We start from the raw sequence: 17029 nt of genomic DNA on the forward strand, positions 1-17029 counted from the left end.
GGACACTGAGCTATACACAGGACTGAGCAAGTTTTGTTACTGCTGATCAGGTCAACCATGCCACGAAATTCATCTAGGCAGAAGTATCTTCCTTATCCTGATACAAATGAATCATCAGACAGAATGTATATCTATAAATACCTGTATACTTACGAATAATGCTGCTACAGGTGAAGGAATGTTCATCCTTGCTAAGTGTCTGAATAAACTCTGTGAAATTTGATTGACCTGGGATTCGACCAAACCAAGTCAGAATTCACTGTGACAATTACATTGTGTGTTTCGTCTCAGATTTTGTATATACAGTAGAAAAGGAGCCACCACAGAGTGACATGGAGGGGCAGGGGTCTGTCTGCAGGGTAGAGGCCATGAGAGTGCTGGGATTTGTCATCAGGGACCTGAGACACAGGGACTCTCCTCCCCAGCTGCCATTTCCCCCTCAGCAATTTCTGTTTCCTGAGAGCTCCTCAGCACGTTTCCTGTGCTGGAGGAAGAGGCCCAGCTCTGAAAGGGCCCCAGGGACAGGCCTGAGTGCTCTGAGCCACAGTCAGCACCTCCTCCCAGGGAGCCCACACACCATCCTCCCCCGGGTTCCCTCCTTTCTCTCCAGAGGCTCCCCCATGCAAATCTGCACTCGGGACCCAGGATTAAAACCTCGTTCACACTCACCCCAACTCAGGCTCCCTCTCCCCCTGACACAGTGTCTGAGATCATGGACCTCGTGGGCAGGAACGTGCATCAGCGCTGGTTCCTCCTCTTTCTGGTGGCAGCTCCTGGATGTGAGTATCCCCTGGACAGAGGCTCAAAGGTGGGCATGGGGCCTCTGAGCCCATGACTCACTGTGAGTCTCTGTTCCCAGGCGTCCTGTCCCAGATCCAGCTGCAGGAGTCGGGATCGCAGACGCTGTCCCTCACCTGCTCGGTCTCTGGATTCTCTCTAACCAGCAATGATGTAAGCTGGGTCCGCCAGGCCCCTGGAAAGGGGCTGGATTGGATTGGTGCTATATGGGCTGGTGGAACCACAAAGTATAATCCAAGTCTTCAGTCCCGAGTCAGCATCTCCAGGGACACCTCCAAGAACCAAGTTTACCTAAAACTGAGCAACTCGGTAACTGAGGACACCGCCGTGTATTACTGTGCAAGATACACAGTGAGGGCAAGTCCCTGTGAGCCCAGACACAAACCTGCTGAGGGACACAGGGCAGCGGCAGGGGTTACTGTGGCCACCAGGGGGCGCTCTGCTCCAAGTTATCCCAGGCTGTGCCGGGGCAGGGGGAGAAGGGCCAGTAAGTCACTTTCTTTTTTTTTCTTCTTCTGGGTGGGGGGATCATTTTCCTCTGTATTAGAATATTTATACCAACTTAAAAAAATAAGTATATACACTTCAGTCACCACTTCCTCTCCATGGGGATTCTACTGCTTCTGGTGGGAATAAGTCAACAACTGCACAATTCTGTGTTCCCACCAGCAATGAATGAGAACGTCTGTTACTATGTATCTTTACCAGCATTTGGTGGTGCTGGTATTCTGAATTTTAACCCTTCTTAAAGGTTGCAGCTCTTTGTGTTTTTCTTTTTGGGTCACACCCCGCAGAGCTCAAGGGTTTCTGCTGGCTCTGTACTCAGGAATTACTCCTGGTGGGTCTTGGGAGACCAGATGGGATGCTGGGAATCGAACCTGGGTCGGACGTGTGCAAGGCAAACGCCCTACCTGCTGTACTATCACTCCAGCTCCAAGGTTGAAGCTTTCTTTGTTGTTGTTGTTTCTTGTTGTTGTTATTGTTGCTTTTGAGGGAGGAGTTACACCTAGCAGTGCTCTGGCCTCACTCCTGGAAGAGCTCAGGGGGACTCTATCTGGTACTGGGATTGAACCCAGGATTGCTTTGTGTGACTCAAGTGCCCTGCCCACTATACTACCTCTCTGGCCCCCAAGTAGCTTGTTGTTTTCATTGCAGTTTCCCAACAGCGCATAACATTGAGCATCATTTGCATGAGCCTATTGCTATCTGCTTCTCTCCACAGGTGTGAGTTCAGATCTTTAATCCATTTTAAAAATTGGATTATTTGTAGATGGGCTTTAAGATCTCTTTGTGTTGTGGGGTTGGGCCTAACCCAGCGGTGCTTGTGAGCATCTCAGTGACCCGTTCCTACCTCTTGCAGGGCTCAGGGCACTATGTGGTACCAGGAATTGAACCTGGACCTCCAGCCTGCAAAGGATAAACTCCAGCCCATTGAATTATTTATTATTATTATTATTATTATTATTATTATTTATTATTGGGGCCAGAGAGATAGCACAGCGGGTAAGGCTTTTGCCTTGTATGCAGCCGACTTGGCCGACCCGAGTTTGATTCCTCTGCCCTTCTCAGAGAGCCTGACAAGCTACCAAGAGTATCTCGCCTGCACGGCAGAGCCTGGCAAGCTACCTGTGACATATTCAATATGCCAAACACAGTAATAAGTCTCACAATGTTACTGGGCTGCTCAAGCAAATCGACGAACAGCGGGAGGACAGTGACAGTGATTATTGTTATTATTTTTGCTTTTTGGGTCACACCCAGGGATGCTCAGGGGTTACTCCTGACTCTGTACTCAGGAATTACTCCTGGTGGTGCTCAGGGGACCCTATGAGATACCCGGAATTGAACCCAGGTCAGCCGCATTCAAGGCAAACACCCTTCCCACAGTACTGTTGCTCCACACATCGTTTCCCCTTTCTCCCCCCCCCCCCACCACGTACCCCCCGGGGGTTGAACTATTTCCCCTGCATTTATAGGTTAAGTTTCATAGGATTGCATTCATCGGGAATTGTTTCTGGTCACTTTTGTGTTTCAGTAGCAGACACTCCCCCTATGTTCCCACACAATAATTTTAATTTGCTAGAAAATGTTTATGTCTGGTTTCTATTTTTCTTTTTAAAAATAACCTAATTTGGGTACACCTGGCAACTATATATATATATATATATATATATATGTAATTTGTCTGATTTTCAGAATTCTCCCAATATCTTCTTTCAAATTTTCAGCTAATTTATTTTCCTCCAACAATCCTGCATCATTGCCTTGAGATACATTACAAATAACGACTCTCTCAACCCCTGAAATGAAATTGAAGTGTCTGTTCTGTTCTTGTTTTCGCTTTTCTTTTTGTTTGTTCCCCCTCCCCCCCCTCCCCACATTGTGGTGCTCAGGGCATACTCCTGGTTTTGTCTGTGCTTAGGGATTACTCCTGGCATGGCTCAGGGCACCATATGAAATGCCAGGGATGAACCCAGATCAGCCATGCGTAAGGCAAGCGCCCTGCCGCTGTACTATCTTTCTAGCCCTACAATTCGTTTTTTTCTTTTAAAGTTTTGTGGCTGCAGCGATAGCAAAGTGGGTAGGGAGTTTCCCTTACACTCAGCCGGCACGGCAGATCCGGCAACCCGGGTTCGATTCCTCCGCCCTTTTTGGAGAGCCTGGCAAGCTACCGAGAGTATCTCGCCCGCACAGCAAAGCCTGGCAAGCTTCCCGTGACCTATTCGATAGGCAAAACACAGTATCAACAAGTCACGCAATGGAGACGTTACTGGGCACACTCAAGCAAATCGATGAACAATGGGAGGACAGTGCTACAGTGCTACTTCCTCTTCTAGTACAAATTAGTTTTCCTCTTCCTGTCTCAGAGTCCACCAGAGACTGTTATTTCCTGCTAGGTCAGGTGTGATTGATTTTTCTTCCAGTAGAGATCACTCCTCTTCACAGTAATGAGAGATTTCTTCCCTTCCCTTCTTGATTGTCACTGAGGGAACATGATGACAATAGTCTGAGTGTTGATGCTTGTGGGCCCCAAACTCCCTGCGCTTCTCCCAGCACCAAAACTCACAGACCCCCAAACAATCCCGTGGCCCCTGTGCTTGGCCTATTCTTCCCAGTGATCTAAGCCCTCACCCAACTCCTCTTGGGAACCCGAGCGTGTGGTTAGGATGCAGGGATTTTTAATCAATGGATCCTGTCCATCCTGATGCTCTGTTCTCTGTGTGTCACAGTTGAATGAGATTGTTAGAATTTTCCTTCTCCCTCTGACAAACTTCACTTAATCTGATATTCTCTAGTTCCATCCATGGAGCAGAAAATACTGATATTTTGTCTTTTTTTTCTTAGCAACTGCACAGTATCCCTTTATGTATATATACCACAACTTCTTACTCATGAAACTGTCATTAAGTATTAGGGTCATTTCTGTGTCCTAGTCAGTGTATCAAATACTTCAGTGTATGTTTTCTTGTAACTTAATTTGATATTTTCACCTTCGGGTGAATGTATCTAGCTCGAATCAGTGCATTATATGGAAACTCTAATTTCACCTTTTAGAGAAATCTCCTGCTGTTTTTCATAGACATCAAATCAGACATTCCAAGGTAATGAGGAAACAGATTTGCTTTTGACAACATCCCAACTCTTGTTCTTTTGAGTCTTTTTCTGATAAAGGTCTTTCTCCGTGACATCTCTCATTGTCCCTCTGATATTTCCTTTACATTCCCGCCATCTTTCTGTAGTTCTGGAAGCCCAGGAAGTCACGCACATGCCCCAAAGCCTCCCCCAGTTAAAGATTTAACTTCAGCTATTTTACCTCTTTAAAAACTCTGGATTTCCTGGAGCGACACCTCAAACACTACAACTCGATCAAACAGGAGTAGCACAGCAGATTGGAGATACGGTGGAATGTAATGTGGAGTTCCAGCTCCAATCTCAATTAAAACATATAATCACTGAAGGCTTAACCTGGAGGGGGGAGGGAGAGAGAGACAGAAAGAGACAGAGATGGAGTCTCTCCTGTGCAGATTCTGGTCAGCAACTCCTGGATGACCAGGTCACCAGGCCCAGGGAAAGGGCAGGCCTTTGTTAGAACAATCACCCCCTGACTCTCTGGGAGGGACTGATGCACCATCTCCTGAGACCAAAAAGACTTGTGACCACCTGCAGGGGAGCAGCCTGAGATACGGTAAACCTGGGGTGTGACTGTGCAGGGGACTGTGGGTCAGTCAAAAGAGCCCAGACACCAAGTCCTGAGGGGACACGGAGCGGCTGCAGGGGCGCTGACTACCACTAGAGGGCAATAGGGAGCCACCTGGGAAAAGACCTCAGTCCCACCAGGGGAGAAAGAGGATCACCATGTGCTAGAAGCCCACAGGGGCCAATCTTCTGTCACAATACATAGATGCTCACCCCTCTCACCCCCATACACTCCCCTCCATGCCCAGTTCCAGCAACATTCCTAGGACCCTTCCCTGTCGCTCCCAGAGCAGCTCCACTCTCAGTGACACCCTCACACTCGCAACCCCCTCCCTGAGATCTGTCCTCCCTGTCCCCCACACTCACCCCACCAGGTCCCCAGGACTCCAACGTCTAGCAGGGTAAATATTAATCGGTACTTTTACGTTTGTTATTATTTTTATTTGAGTAAAAGTCATGGATAATCTTTTCCATTGCCTTCTGGAGGATGTGATGGATCCAACAGGACGTCGGAGGGCAGTCATCTTGGTCTTATAGTTGGCGAAGGACAGGCGGTTGTTACGAATACTTTTCCCGGCTTATGCTGCATCTACCACTACTTCTGCTCTTCTCTCTTTGAGGTCTTCCTTGATCGCATCTCTGCACTGCTTTGCGAGCTCAGACGTTAGCTTGCGGTTGCCTGAGGCATGCGCCAAACCACGCTGGCGAATTAGCTCAAGAGTTTTCGAAGAGCCGCTCCTCTCTGGAAAGAAAGATGGCGGCCGCACGGGAGCCTTGTGGAAAGCAGGTTTGAGCCAGGCTTGGGGGAGCGGCGGGGACCTCATGGGAAGGGGGGCTTTGTGGGCCGTCCCCCACACCCCACCGAGGTCGCCAGCTGCCCCCCACGAGCAGCTCTCCGGCACGGCCACGACTCCAGGTCAGGTCACAGAAACAAATCTCTTAACTAGCTAACTTTTAATAGAAATTCTTCCAGGGTCAATAAGTAAAATAGCAGAAATTCAAAACCGCGCGGCCGCGATAGCGGCCCCGTGACATAATTTTCTTCTTAAACCAAGTTGTAGAAAGCAAATCATTTCACAACGCTGTTTCAGCATGTCTGATTGTGGGGGGTGGGTCGTAAACTCTAAACAATAATTGTGCATCTTATATCGAAATAATCTATCTAGTCAAAGTAGATAGGGTATTAACTAGAACTCATCTGCCTCGCAAGAATTGGGAGGGGTGGGAGGTGGGGGTCTATTGGGGTTCGGGGTTAAAAACGAGTATTGGTAAAGGGAAATGTGTTCGGTATCTACATGACTGAGACCTAAACCGAAAGCTCTGTAACTTTTCCCACAGTGATTCAATAAATAAATAAATTATAAAAAAAAAGAGTTTTCAAAGTTAGGCGACTTTTTTGTGGCTATCTCTCTCTTGGCGTTCCACGCACATTCATGGAGGTGCTGAACCAGTTGATCGTATTCCTCGTCAATGTTGTCAATGACGGCATCTTCCCATGTTGCCGCAATAGTACCAAAGAGTTCCCAGTTGGTGGTCATTCTGGGAGTTCTCTTTTTGAACTTTGCAGCCCTTTCTCCCCGCTCTGTGAAGTAGAATTTTACACGAAGGAGACGGTGGTCCGATCCCATTCGAAATTTTGGGACAACAGCGACATCAGTCAGGCAAAACCGTCGACTGAATATGATGTGGTCTATTTTGTTGTGGAATCGTCCACCGGGAGACTCCCATGTCCATCGTTTAGATTCTGCCTTCTGGAACTGTGAGTTAACATGAATGGTCTTGGTTGACATGATGAACTCAGACAGTCTCTCACCCTGTTCGTTCCATTCTAGGCCATGGGTCCCGATGTGAAGTTCTTCAGCTGATCTTCTAGGTCCTATCTTGGCATTAAAATCACCCACAATGATCTTGTAGAAGGTGTGGTCTTCTTTATAAAACTTCTCCAGCTCCATGTAGAACTTCTCGATTTCTCTTTCATCATAATGAGATGTTGGTGCATAGACAACGAAGATAGAAACTGCAGGCAGTGAGTCACATCTATTCAAATGTAAACATCCGATTCAGGTTGTTAGTCATTCGAATGAATCAATGCTCTTGGCCAAGTTTGTGTTGACAAGGACACCGACGCCTCCAACACCTCTTTTATTGCATGTTCCGAGAAACAATTCTTCTCCAGTGTCGAAAATGGCATGGTGAGATTCGTGCCTTCTTGTCTCAGTCAGACCAATGATGTCGTACTTGATCATTCGCACTTGTACCATCAGGTCCTCGATGGATGCATCTGATGCTAACGTACATGCATTGAAAGTACAGACGATTATTTTTGTCTTCCTTCGTTGTGGCAGCCTAGATCGGCCTTGAGATTTTGTCGGCCTCTCCTTTCTCATCCTTCTCAGTGCTGCCATGTCGGTGAAGCCTTCAGGGTCAGGTGAATGAGACCAGTTGTAGTTACTGGTTTTGGCATATCGAATACAGAGCTTGCCAGGCTCTTCCGTGCGGTCGGAATACTCTCGGTAGCTTGCCAGTCTTTCCGAGAGGGATAGAGGCTTTTGGGGCGACCTCTAATCACCCTTGTAGGTGTTACCATATTTGAACCCTATCAAATATGGTACGATAGCCATGTCCACTTGCCGACATACCAAATTCCACAGGACGGATATATCGTTCCCAACGTTCTCCCTTCCGAAATCCGACACGCCATTTCATCGGTAAAGAAACAGCACCTGGCCCAGACAAGGTCAGACCTGAACACCTGAAGAACCTGCCATCAGAACTCATCAATACAGTGGCTCGGCTCTTCACTCGCCACCTGTCTGAATGCTGGCAGCTGGGCCTGGGTCTCCTGCCCATGGGGTCACATTGGCAGGACCCGCAATGCGGCCACAGCGCTGGCTGTTAGCAGGCCACGGCCAGGCTACAGGACCATGGGCTGCATTGGGCACGTGGGGCACCACGTGTCCTGCCTACACCCTTCCGCACTTGGCTCGCCAGAGGGCCAGTCTTGGTGCTCGTGCGGGACCCACTGTCCCTGGGGAGTCAGAGCAACCATGACCACCGCAGAAGAAAGGGCAGCGGCCCACTCCAGGCCAGTCTCCCCTCTTCACACAGCCCGAGGGAGCCCCCTAGTCTAAGGTTGCAGGGGGAACCACCTGCGGGGCCTCACTGCCTGTGCATCTGCCCCACCACAGCCAGAGGACTCGACCACGGAACCCGGGGCCCAGGGCTAGAGATCAGCCTGGAGAACGCTCGCCAGCACCCAGCAGATACCGCCTGAGCCTGGTGGGCATCAGCCCTGGGCACTACTGCACTCCCGCTAGTGAGTAAATACCACACTCCCGCCAGTGAGGGGGAAGCTGCGGCCATGCTGACCCTACCCTAAGATTTCAGGTCCTAAGTGTGGCTTTGCGATGAGTTTCGTTCTTTTGTTGTTGTTGTTTTTTTTTTTTAATTTTTATTAGTGAAACACCATGAGGTACAGTTGTAGACTTATTTGTGCTTGGGTTTCAGTTATACAATGATAGAGTACCCATCCCTCCACCAGTGCCCATTCTATACCCCCACCAATCCCAGTATCCCTCCCACCCCCCATCCCCATCCCACCCTGCCTCTGTGGCAGGGCATTCACCTTTGTTCTCTCTCTCTTTTTGGGTCCTGTGGTTTGAAAAAGAGGTATTGAGTGGCAGTTTTGTTTGGTCTAGAGTCTACTCTCAGCACATATCTCCCATCCTAGGAGGATCCTCCCAACACCCCTTATTTTGTGCTCCCTTCTCTATCTGAGCTGCCTTTTCCCCTAGCATGTGCGGCTGGCCTCCAAGCTATGGAGTAAACCTCCTGGTACTTATCTCGGCTATTTACCCAATATATATCGACAATGAGTTTCATTCTTACTTGGGCTAATAGGTTGACATCGTTTCGCCCCAAGACCTCGGATCATGTGCTTTACTGGATAAAACTGCGTGGTTGTTGGGGCGAGAGTTGGCTGGAGAGATAGCACATCGGTAGGGCATTTGCCTTGCACGTGGCCCACTGGCTGACCCTGGTTCGATTCTTCTGTCCCTCTCAGAGAGCCCGGCAAGCTACCTAGAGTATCTTGCCCGCATGGCAAAGCCTGGCAAGCTCCCCGTGTCATATTTGATATGCCAAAAACAGTGAAAACAAGTCTCACAATGGGACATTACTGGGCCTGCTTGAGCAAATTGATGAACAACGGGAAGACAGTGCCACAGTGCTATTTATTTATTTACTTATATTTTTCCTATTAATGCAGTTATAAAATAAACTTGTTGGCAGCTGTGTTCGACTTAAGCCTGGGTTTTGAAAAAGTCTTCATAAATTTAACCAATTTAATATATCTTTGTTTTGGGATATTACACTTTTAATATTCCATTGAGTACAATCTCAGCTACTATTCATCTGTGAATGTACATAGAATCTGGGGAATAAACTTGCAGAAAACTTTTAAAATAAAAAAAATATATATATATATCTTTGTTTATATTAAAGTCTTTACTTAAATCCTCTTTAATTTTGATAGTTTTTACTATTTTATTTGAGTGAATTAAGTGATTATTTTATTACTTTTACATAATCTCAGCAAAGAACACTCAGTGTCACCTTTCAATTGTTAGATATATAACTACTTGATTTGCCAGTATTTTCCTAGGATGCATCTACCTGAACAATTCCAGAGCACAAAGCCAAATGTATGCCCTCAGAACTGCCAGGTGTGGCTCAAATCCAAAATAAAATGCCCACAAAAGAATATGACTCGTGAACAAGTCTTTTGAATTGAAGTCCCAGGATTCAATCCTGTGTTAGAGACACCAAGAGGCTAACGCCCCTGAGAGCGTAGAGACTCTGCAGGGTGGGGACTGGACTGCAGGGAGTGCCAAGTCCCAAAAGGACCGAGTTGCAGGCAAGAAGAGGTGCAGAGATGAAAAGGGTGTCTCTTCAAAAACAGGAATACCATGTGACTGAAGTCAAATCACAAACAGCTTTGTAAGGGTCTATCTCACAGAGATTTAATAATAAAAAGCATTTAAACAAACCCAGAAAACTAAATTTTGCTTTATTGAGAAAACCAAAACAAAAAAAAGTATAGGACACAGAATGTTAAATTGTGCATACTTAACCGTTTTGAGAGGAACATTTATCATACTGATAAGGCAGTAAAACCTGTATGCAGGGGGTGTTTCTGAACTTCTTAATATCGCCAATGGAAACCTCTGGGGCATTATGATGGTTTTGTAGTCTCATTGTAGTATGCATTGGGGAGCTACAGGATCCCAGAAATAATCGCAGAGCCCTGGTGTGTCGAGACGTGTCCATGACATACAGATGTGGGGGGGGGACCTTGAGGGGAAGATCCTGAAAGGGCTTGGCCCTCAGGAGGGGGAACTCTGTGTGCACAGAGTCCTGGGACAGGGCAGGTCTCATCTCCTCAAACAAGGCTCAGAACGTGGACCTCTTCACTCCCCCTGAAGATGGACCCAGTGGCTTCCACCATCCCCTTCTCAGATTGAACTAGGCCTTCAGCTATGAATTTTACCTCCTCATGAATATGCAAATTACATGAGAGACACTAAATTAAATACAGATGTGTCTGTAACTGGACAACCTCACACAGCAAAAACAATCACACCTTCAGAAGCTCCTGAGTGTACGTTACCCACCATGGACTGGACCTGGAGAATTGTCTTCCTGGTGGCAGTGGCTGCAGGTAAGTGTACCCATGCCCTGGGCTGAGGGAACGGGACCAGTCAAGCGGAGTCCACCCACTCCTGTCTGCTGTCCACAGGTGTTAACTCCCAGGTGCAGCTGGTGCAGTCGGGGGCTGAGGTGGGAAAACCTGGGACATCAGTAAAGATCTCCTGCAAGGCGTCCGGATACACCTTCACCGAACATGTGATGAACTGGGTGCGGCAGGCCCCGGGACAAGGACTCGAGTGGATGGGATGGATAAATCCTTACTATGATAGCCAAACTATGCACCGAAGTTCCAGGGCAGACTCACACTCACTGCAGACAAGTCCAAGAACACAGCTTACATGGAGCTGAGCAGGCTGAGCACTGAGGACACGGCTGTGTATTACTGTGCGAGAGACACAGTGTGACAACCACAACGTAAGTCTGTCAGAAACCTGAGGGTGAGGCAGCTGTGGCGGGTGAGGAGATGACAGGGACGCTGATCCTCCTGACTTCCTCCTCAGAGAGTCAGGGTCTGAGACACAGCATGGGGCTCACAGGGCCAGGCTTCATTTGAGGAAACGGCTTAGAGTCTTTCTTTGTCTGCCATAATCAGACAAGAGGAAATTGGCTTCTCTCTAGTACACCTGGTGTTATTCATATTTTCTTCTACGATTATGTAGCGGAGCACCCCGGATGGTACTGGAAGAACGGCAGGGAAGTTTGGGCTGGTGTCATTGCAGGATCCTGAACTATAGGTCTACCCATGGCAGACTCCCAATGTTATACATTTTCTTTGAAATTCTGTCTCTGCAAGAAACTCTTTTCTTTGAGAAGAAATCCTGGTGTTGGCCAGACTCCCTTCCTGAGTTTCTTTGGAAACCTGCCCCTTTGTACATCTTCATATCTCTGTATTTCTGAGCTGGAATCCTGACATTGGATAAGAGACAGTGGAGGATATGACTCTACATGGAAGGGATCATGGTCACATTTCTACAATCACATGCTGATAAGGAAATGTTTGGGGTCAGTTGTCTGTGAAACCCTGATGTTGGGGGCATCTCAGCCCAGCTCTGGGGAAGGTGAGACACACACCTTCCCAAGCACAGACACACAGTCTGGGATGTGCCCAGGAGGGCTGGCAGTAACATGGACCAGCAGACAGGATCTAGAGCGAGGCCTCAGTTGCAGCTCCATCTGCCCCAGGACTCATGCACCTGAGCTGAGTTTACGTCAGGTGTGATGTCACCAACTGACAGATAATTTTGGGAAATATATGGTATGGAGTGAGACATTAGTTTTCTGCAGCCATTCAATATGGGAATAAATAATCAAAATGAATCACTTTCTTTCAATTGATATCCAGGACATATCCATGGATGTATATCTATGCACAAATCCATAGACTCGATGAGTAGAAAAGAGCAACTTATACATATACAAACATATATGTATATATTATGTATATACATATACATATATATGTCGCCTATTCGTGTCCATTGGGAAGCTTCAGACAGCATGACTCTGTAGTCATGCAGACCACAGTATTACTGGGAATATACGTACTTCTGTAGTTGGATTATGACCTTTATTTCTTATGCAGAATCCAAGACTCATATGTGCACTTTCAATAATCACTTAATCACTTAATCACTTAACTTCCCGTTAGTCGTCGATTTGCTCGAGCAGGCGCCAGTAACGTCTCCATTTGTTCCTGTCGCGTGCTAGTGTAGCCCAATGGCATCTGTTCGCTCCGGGAACATGAAGGGCCTCAAACAGATCGTTCATGATCTTGACGAAGAAGTCTGACCATCTGGTAGGTGGGCGGCCACGCGGTCTCTTGACATCCCGCGGAATCCAATCAGTAACAGCTCTAGTCCAACGGTCGTCTTTAAATCTCATTACGTGACCAGCCCATCTGATTTTCGACAACTTGGCAAATGAGACAGCGTCCCTGATCCTTGATCGTCGATGGATGTCAGAACTCCGGATTCGTTCTCTCATTTGAGTGAAGCATGATATTCCAAGCATAGCTCTTTCTATTCTTCTTTGGGCGACCTGAATGGCGTTCTCATCTTGTTTGCGTAGGGCCCAGGTCTCTGAGGCATATGTTAATGCAGGAAGAACAGTGGAATCAAAGAGATGTGCCCGGAGCCGGAGGTTCTTCGTCCTCTTAGCTATCTCTTCGACGTTCTTGAAGGCATTCCAAGCTGCTCTCTTCCTCCTGCGCAGCTCGGGTGCCAGGTCATTTGTCATGTTGACCTCTCGACCTAGGTAGACATAGCTGTTGCATTCGGAGATGGTCGTTCCATTGAGAACGAATGGGGCGTCAGGAACGAGGCTGTTTCTCATAAACATTGTCTTCGTAAGATTCAGCTGTAGTCCTATCTTTCCACACTCACGGTCAAAGTCGGCCAGCATTTGTGCCGCTTGGCTGATGTTTGGTGTTATTAAAACAATATCATCAGCAAAGCGGAGGTGGTGTAATTGCCGACCATCTATCTTCACTCCCATTCCTTCCCATTCCAGTCGTCGCATGATGTTCTCGAGGGTGGCACTGAAGAGTTTCGGTGAAATGGTATCACCCTGCCGCACCCCTCTCTTGACATCAACGATCACTTCTTTGTAGAATGGTGAGATCCTGGTAGTGAATCCGCAATAGAGCTCACGGAGGATCCTGATGTATTGGGCTTGAATGCCCTGATTGGCTAGGGCTTCAATGACCGCTTCCGTCTCAACAGAATCAAAGGTCTTCTTTAAATCAATGAACGTAAAGCAGAGCGGCATCTTGAACTCCCGAGAAACCTCAATGAGCTTGGTTATTGTGTGGATATGGTCGATGGTGCTGAATCCTTTGCGGAACCCTGCTTGCTCGCATGGTTGTCCTTCATCTAATGTTCTGCCAATCCTATTCAGGATGACTCGAGTGAACAACTTGTAGATGACAGACAATAGGCAGATCGGGCGATAGTTGCCAATGTCATGGATGTCTCCCTTCTTGAACAGTAGTACGGTCTTGCTGGTTTTCCATTGGGACGGAACCTTGCATTCAGACAGGTAGCGAGTGAAGAGCCGAGCCAGTGTATTGATGAGTACTGACGGCAGGTTCTTCAGGTGTTCAGGTCTGACCTTGTCTGTGCCGGGTGCTGTTTGTTTCTTTACCGATGAAATGGCGTGTCGGATTTCGGAAGGGAGAACGTTGGGAACGACATACCCATCCTGTGGAATTTTGTATGTCGGCAAGTGGACATGGCTATCGAAGAGATTTGAGTAGAAGTCATGGATAATCTTCTCCATTGCCGTTCTGGAGGATGTGATGGATCCATCAGGACGTCGGAGGGCAGTCATCTTGGTCTTATAGTTGGCGAAGGACAGGCGGGCTTCACGAATACTTTTCCCGGCTTCTGCCGCATCTACCAGTACTTCCGCTCTTTTCTCTTTGAGGTCTTCCTTGATCGCATCTCTGCACTGCTTTGCAAGCTCGGACGTTAGCTTGCGGTTGCCTGAGGCATGCGCCAAACCACGCTGGCGAATTAGCTCAAGAGTTTTCGAAGATAGGCGACTTTTTGTGGCTATCTCTCTCTTGGCGTTCCTCGCACATTCATGGAGGTGCTGAACCAGTCGATCGTATTCCTCGTCAATGTTGTCAACAATGGCATCTTCCCATGTTGCCGCAATAGTACTAAAGAGTTCCCAGCACTTTCAATAATGTTACCAAATTTATCAAAATTGTCAATTTACAAAAAGTGAGCTTTTGTACTTTTTTTTCTACTCTTCCCAATGACAGGGAAAATACCCATATCTGATGTGAAAGTATTTTGATTCCCTCCTCTAAGAGAACATTGAACATACGTGATAAGGACAACCCTTCAATTCCTGAAGGCACAATAGCACAATATTGGGGCAAGTTCCAACTGAGGTCAATTCAGAGCACAGAGGCAGGGGTCCGACCTGCAGGCCAGCCTGGATTGTCAATGTGGAAGAGTGGAAAGCGCAGAGACAGAGCAGTTCAGATATCAGACCTCGAGGATTGTTCTCAATGCACCCTTCCAGCCTCTGCACAGAAAAGGCGCCTAGATGGGGCTCCTTGGTGACTGAACTGCTACCTACGTTCTGGTGTGTCAGACTGCTCTCAGTCTCCCACTGTTCTCTCTGTGTAGTGACAAGTCCAAGTGGCACCTGGAATTGCCACGTTCTCAAATGACCAATCACTCTCTGTAGAATAGCATTTCTTTGTTCTTTCTCCCTTGCCACAAGGTTCTTAGGTTTATCGGGCCATAACCATTACAGTGCTCCCGAGTCACTCCCATTCTTTTGTTTATCTGCAACCACTTCTCTATGCTCTCTTCCCCAACCAGTTAATCAGCTTATCCCCCTAACAAGTTTCTGTTAATTTGTAAGGTCAGATCTTTCTAGGACACTGAACTTGTAAGTTAATATTGCCTTTCTCCTCTCCTTATGTCTTTTGAATAATTTACTTTAAAGCAATGTCCTTTTGCATAGACAAAAGAAGACAATTAATATTATGATTTTGTAACATGGGATTTAATTGGCTTTGAATATTACTTATTCCTGGGTATCTGCTTTCCCAATTTAAGCCTCAGTTATCCTCACTTCCTAGCACCAGGGTCCCAGTGAGGGACTGGATGGAACCAGGGCAAGTGGTAATCTATGTGCTATCCTGGCATTGATATGAGCCTGGACAAAGTACCACAATTCTTTTTTTTTAATTGTTATGTAACTTTATATTTTTAATTTATATTAGTGAGACACCATGAGGTACAGTTGTAGACTTACAAATTTCTGTGCTTGGGTTTCAGTTATACAATGATCAAGTACCCATCCCTCCACTTATCACTTAATCACTTAACTTCCCGTTAGTCGTCGATTTGCTCGAGCGGGCTCCAGTAACGTCTCCATTTGTCCCTGTCACGTGCTAGTGTAGCCCAATGGCATCTCTTCGCTCCGGGAACATGGAGGGCCTCAAACCGATCGTTCATGATCTTGACAAAGAAGTCTGACCATCTAGTAGGAGGGCGGCCACGCGGTCTCTTGACATCCCGGGGAATCCAATCAGTAACAGCTCTAGTCCAACGGTCGTCTTTAAATCTCATTACGTGACCAGCCCATCTGATTTTCGACACCTTGGCAAATGAGACAGCGTCCCTGATCCTTGATCGTCGACGGATGTCAGAACTCCGGATTCGTTCTCTCATTTGAGTGAAAAGTGATATTCCAAGCATAGCTCTTTCAATTCCTCTTTGGGAGACCCGAATAGCGTTCTCATCTTGTTTGCGTAGGGCCCAGGTCTCTGAGGCATATGTTAATGCAGGAAGAACAGTGGAATCAAAGAGATGTGCCCGGAGCCGGAGGTTCTTCGTCCTCTTAGCTATTTCTTTGACGTTCTTGAAGGCGTTCCAAGCCGCTCTCTTCCTCCTGCGCAGCTCGGGTGCAAGGTCATTTGTCGTGTTGACCTCTCGACCTAGGTACACATAGCTGTTGCATTCGGAGATGGTCGTTCCATTGAGAGCGAATGGGGCGTCAGGAACAAGGCTGTTTCTCATAAACATTGTCTTCGTAAGATTCAGCTGTAGTCCTACCTTTCCACACTCACGGTCAAAGTCGGCCAGCATTTGTGCCGCTTGGCTGATGTTTGGTGTTATTAAAACAATGTCATCAGCCAAGCGGAGGTGGTGTAGTTGCCGACCATCTATCTTCACTCCAATTCCTTCCCATTCCAGTTGTCGCATGATGTTCTCGAGGGTGGCAATTAAGAGTTTTGGTGAAATGGTATCACCCTGCCGCACCCCTCTCTTGACATCAACGATCACTTCTTTGTAGAATGGTGAGATCCTGGTAGTGAATCTGCAATAGAGCTCACGGAGGATCCTGATGTATTGGGCTTGAATGCCCTGATTGGCTAGGGCTTCAATGACCGCTTCCGTCTCAACAGAATCAAAGGCCTTCTTTAAATCAATGAACGTTAAGCAGAGCAGCATCTTGAACTCCCGAGAAACCTCAATGAGCTTGGTTATCGTGTGGGTATGGTCGATGGTGCTGAATCCTTTGCGGAACCCTGCTTGCTCACATGGTTGTCCTTCATCTAGTGTTCTGCCAATCCTATTCAGGATGACTCGAGTGAACAACTTGTAGATGACAGACAATAGGCAGATCGGGCGATAGTTGCCAATGTCATGGATGTCTCCCTTCTTGAACAGTAGTACGGTCCTGCTGGTTTTCCATTGAGATGGAACTTTGTATTCAGACAGGTAGCGAGTGAAGAGCCGAGCCAGTGTATTGATGAGTACTGATGGCAGGTTCTTCAGGTGTTCAGGTCTGACCTTGT

General features: G+C 47.3%; 1 gene segment (V, D, J or C); it reads left to right on the forward strand.

The window, feature by feature from the left end:
- Nucleotides 1-739: 739 nt before the first annotated feature.
- Nucleotides 740-17029, forward strand: part of LOC130016778 (immunoglobulin heavy variable 4-30-4-like) — a gene marked incomplete at its 5' end in the record, with an annotated part of 130032 nt that continues 113742 nt past the window's right edge. The window contains 2 exon segments of the V gene segment in view: nt 740-779; nt 860-1137. Coding sequence covers nt 740-779; nt 860-1137 — 318 coding nt within the window.

The sequence above is a fragment of the Sorex fumeus genome, unplaced genomic scaffold (assembly GCF_029834395.1).
Source record: "Sorex fumeus unplaced genomic scaffold, SorFum_2.1 ptg000167l, whole genome shotgun sequence".
NCBI lineage: Eukaryota > Metazoa > Chordata > Mammalia > Eulipotyphla > Soricidae > Sorex > Sorex fumeus.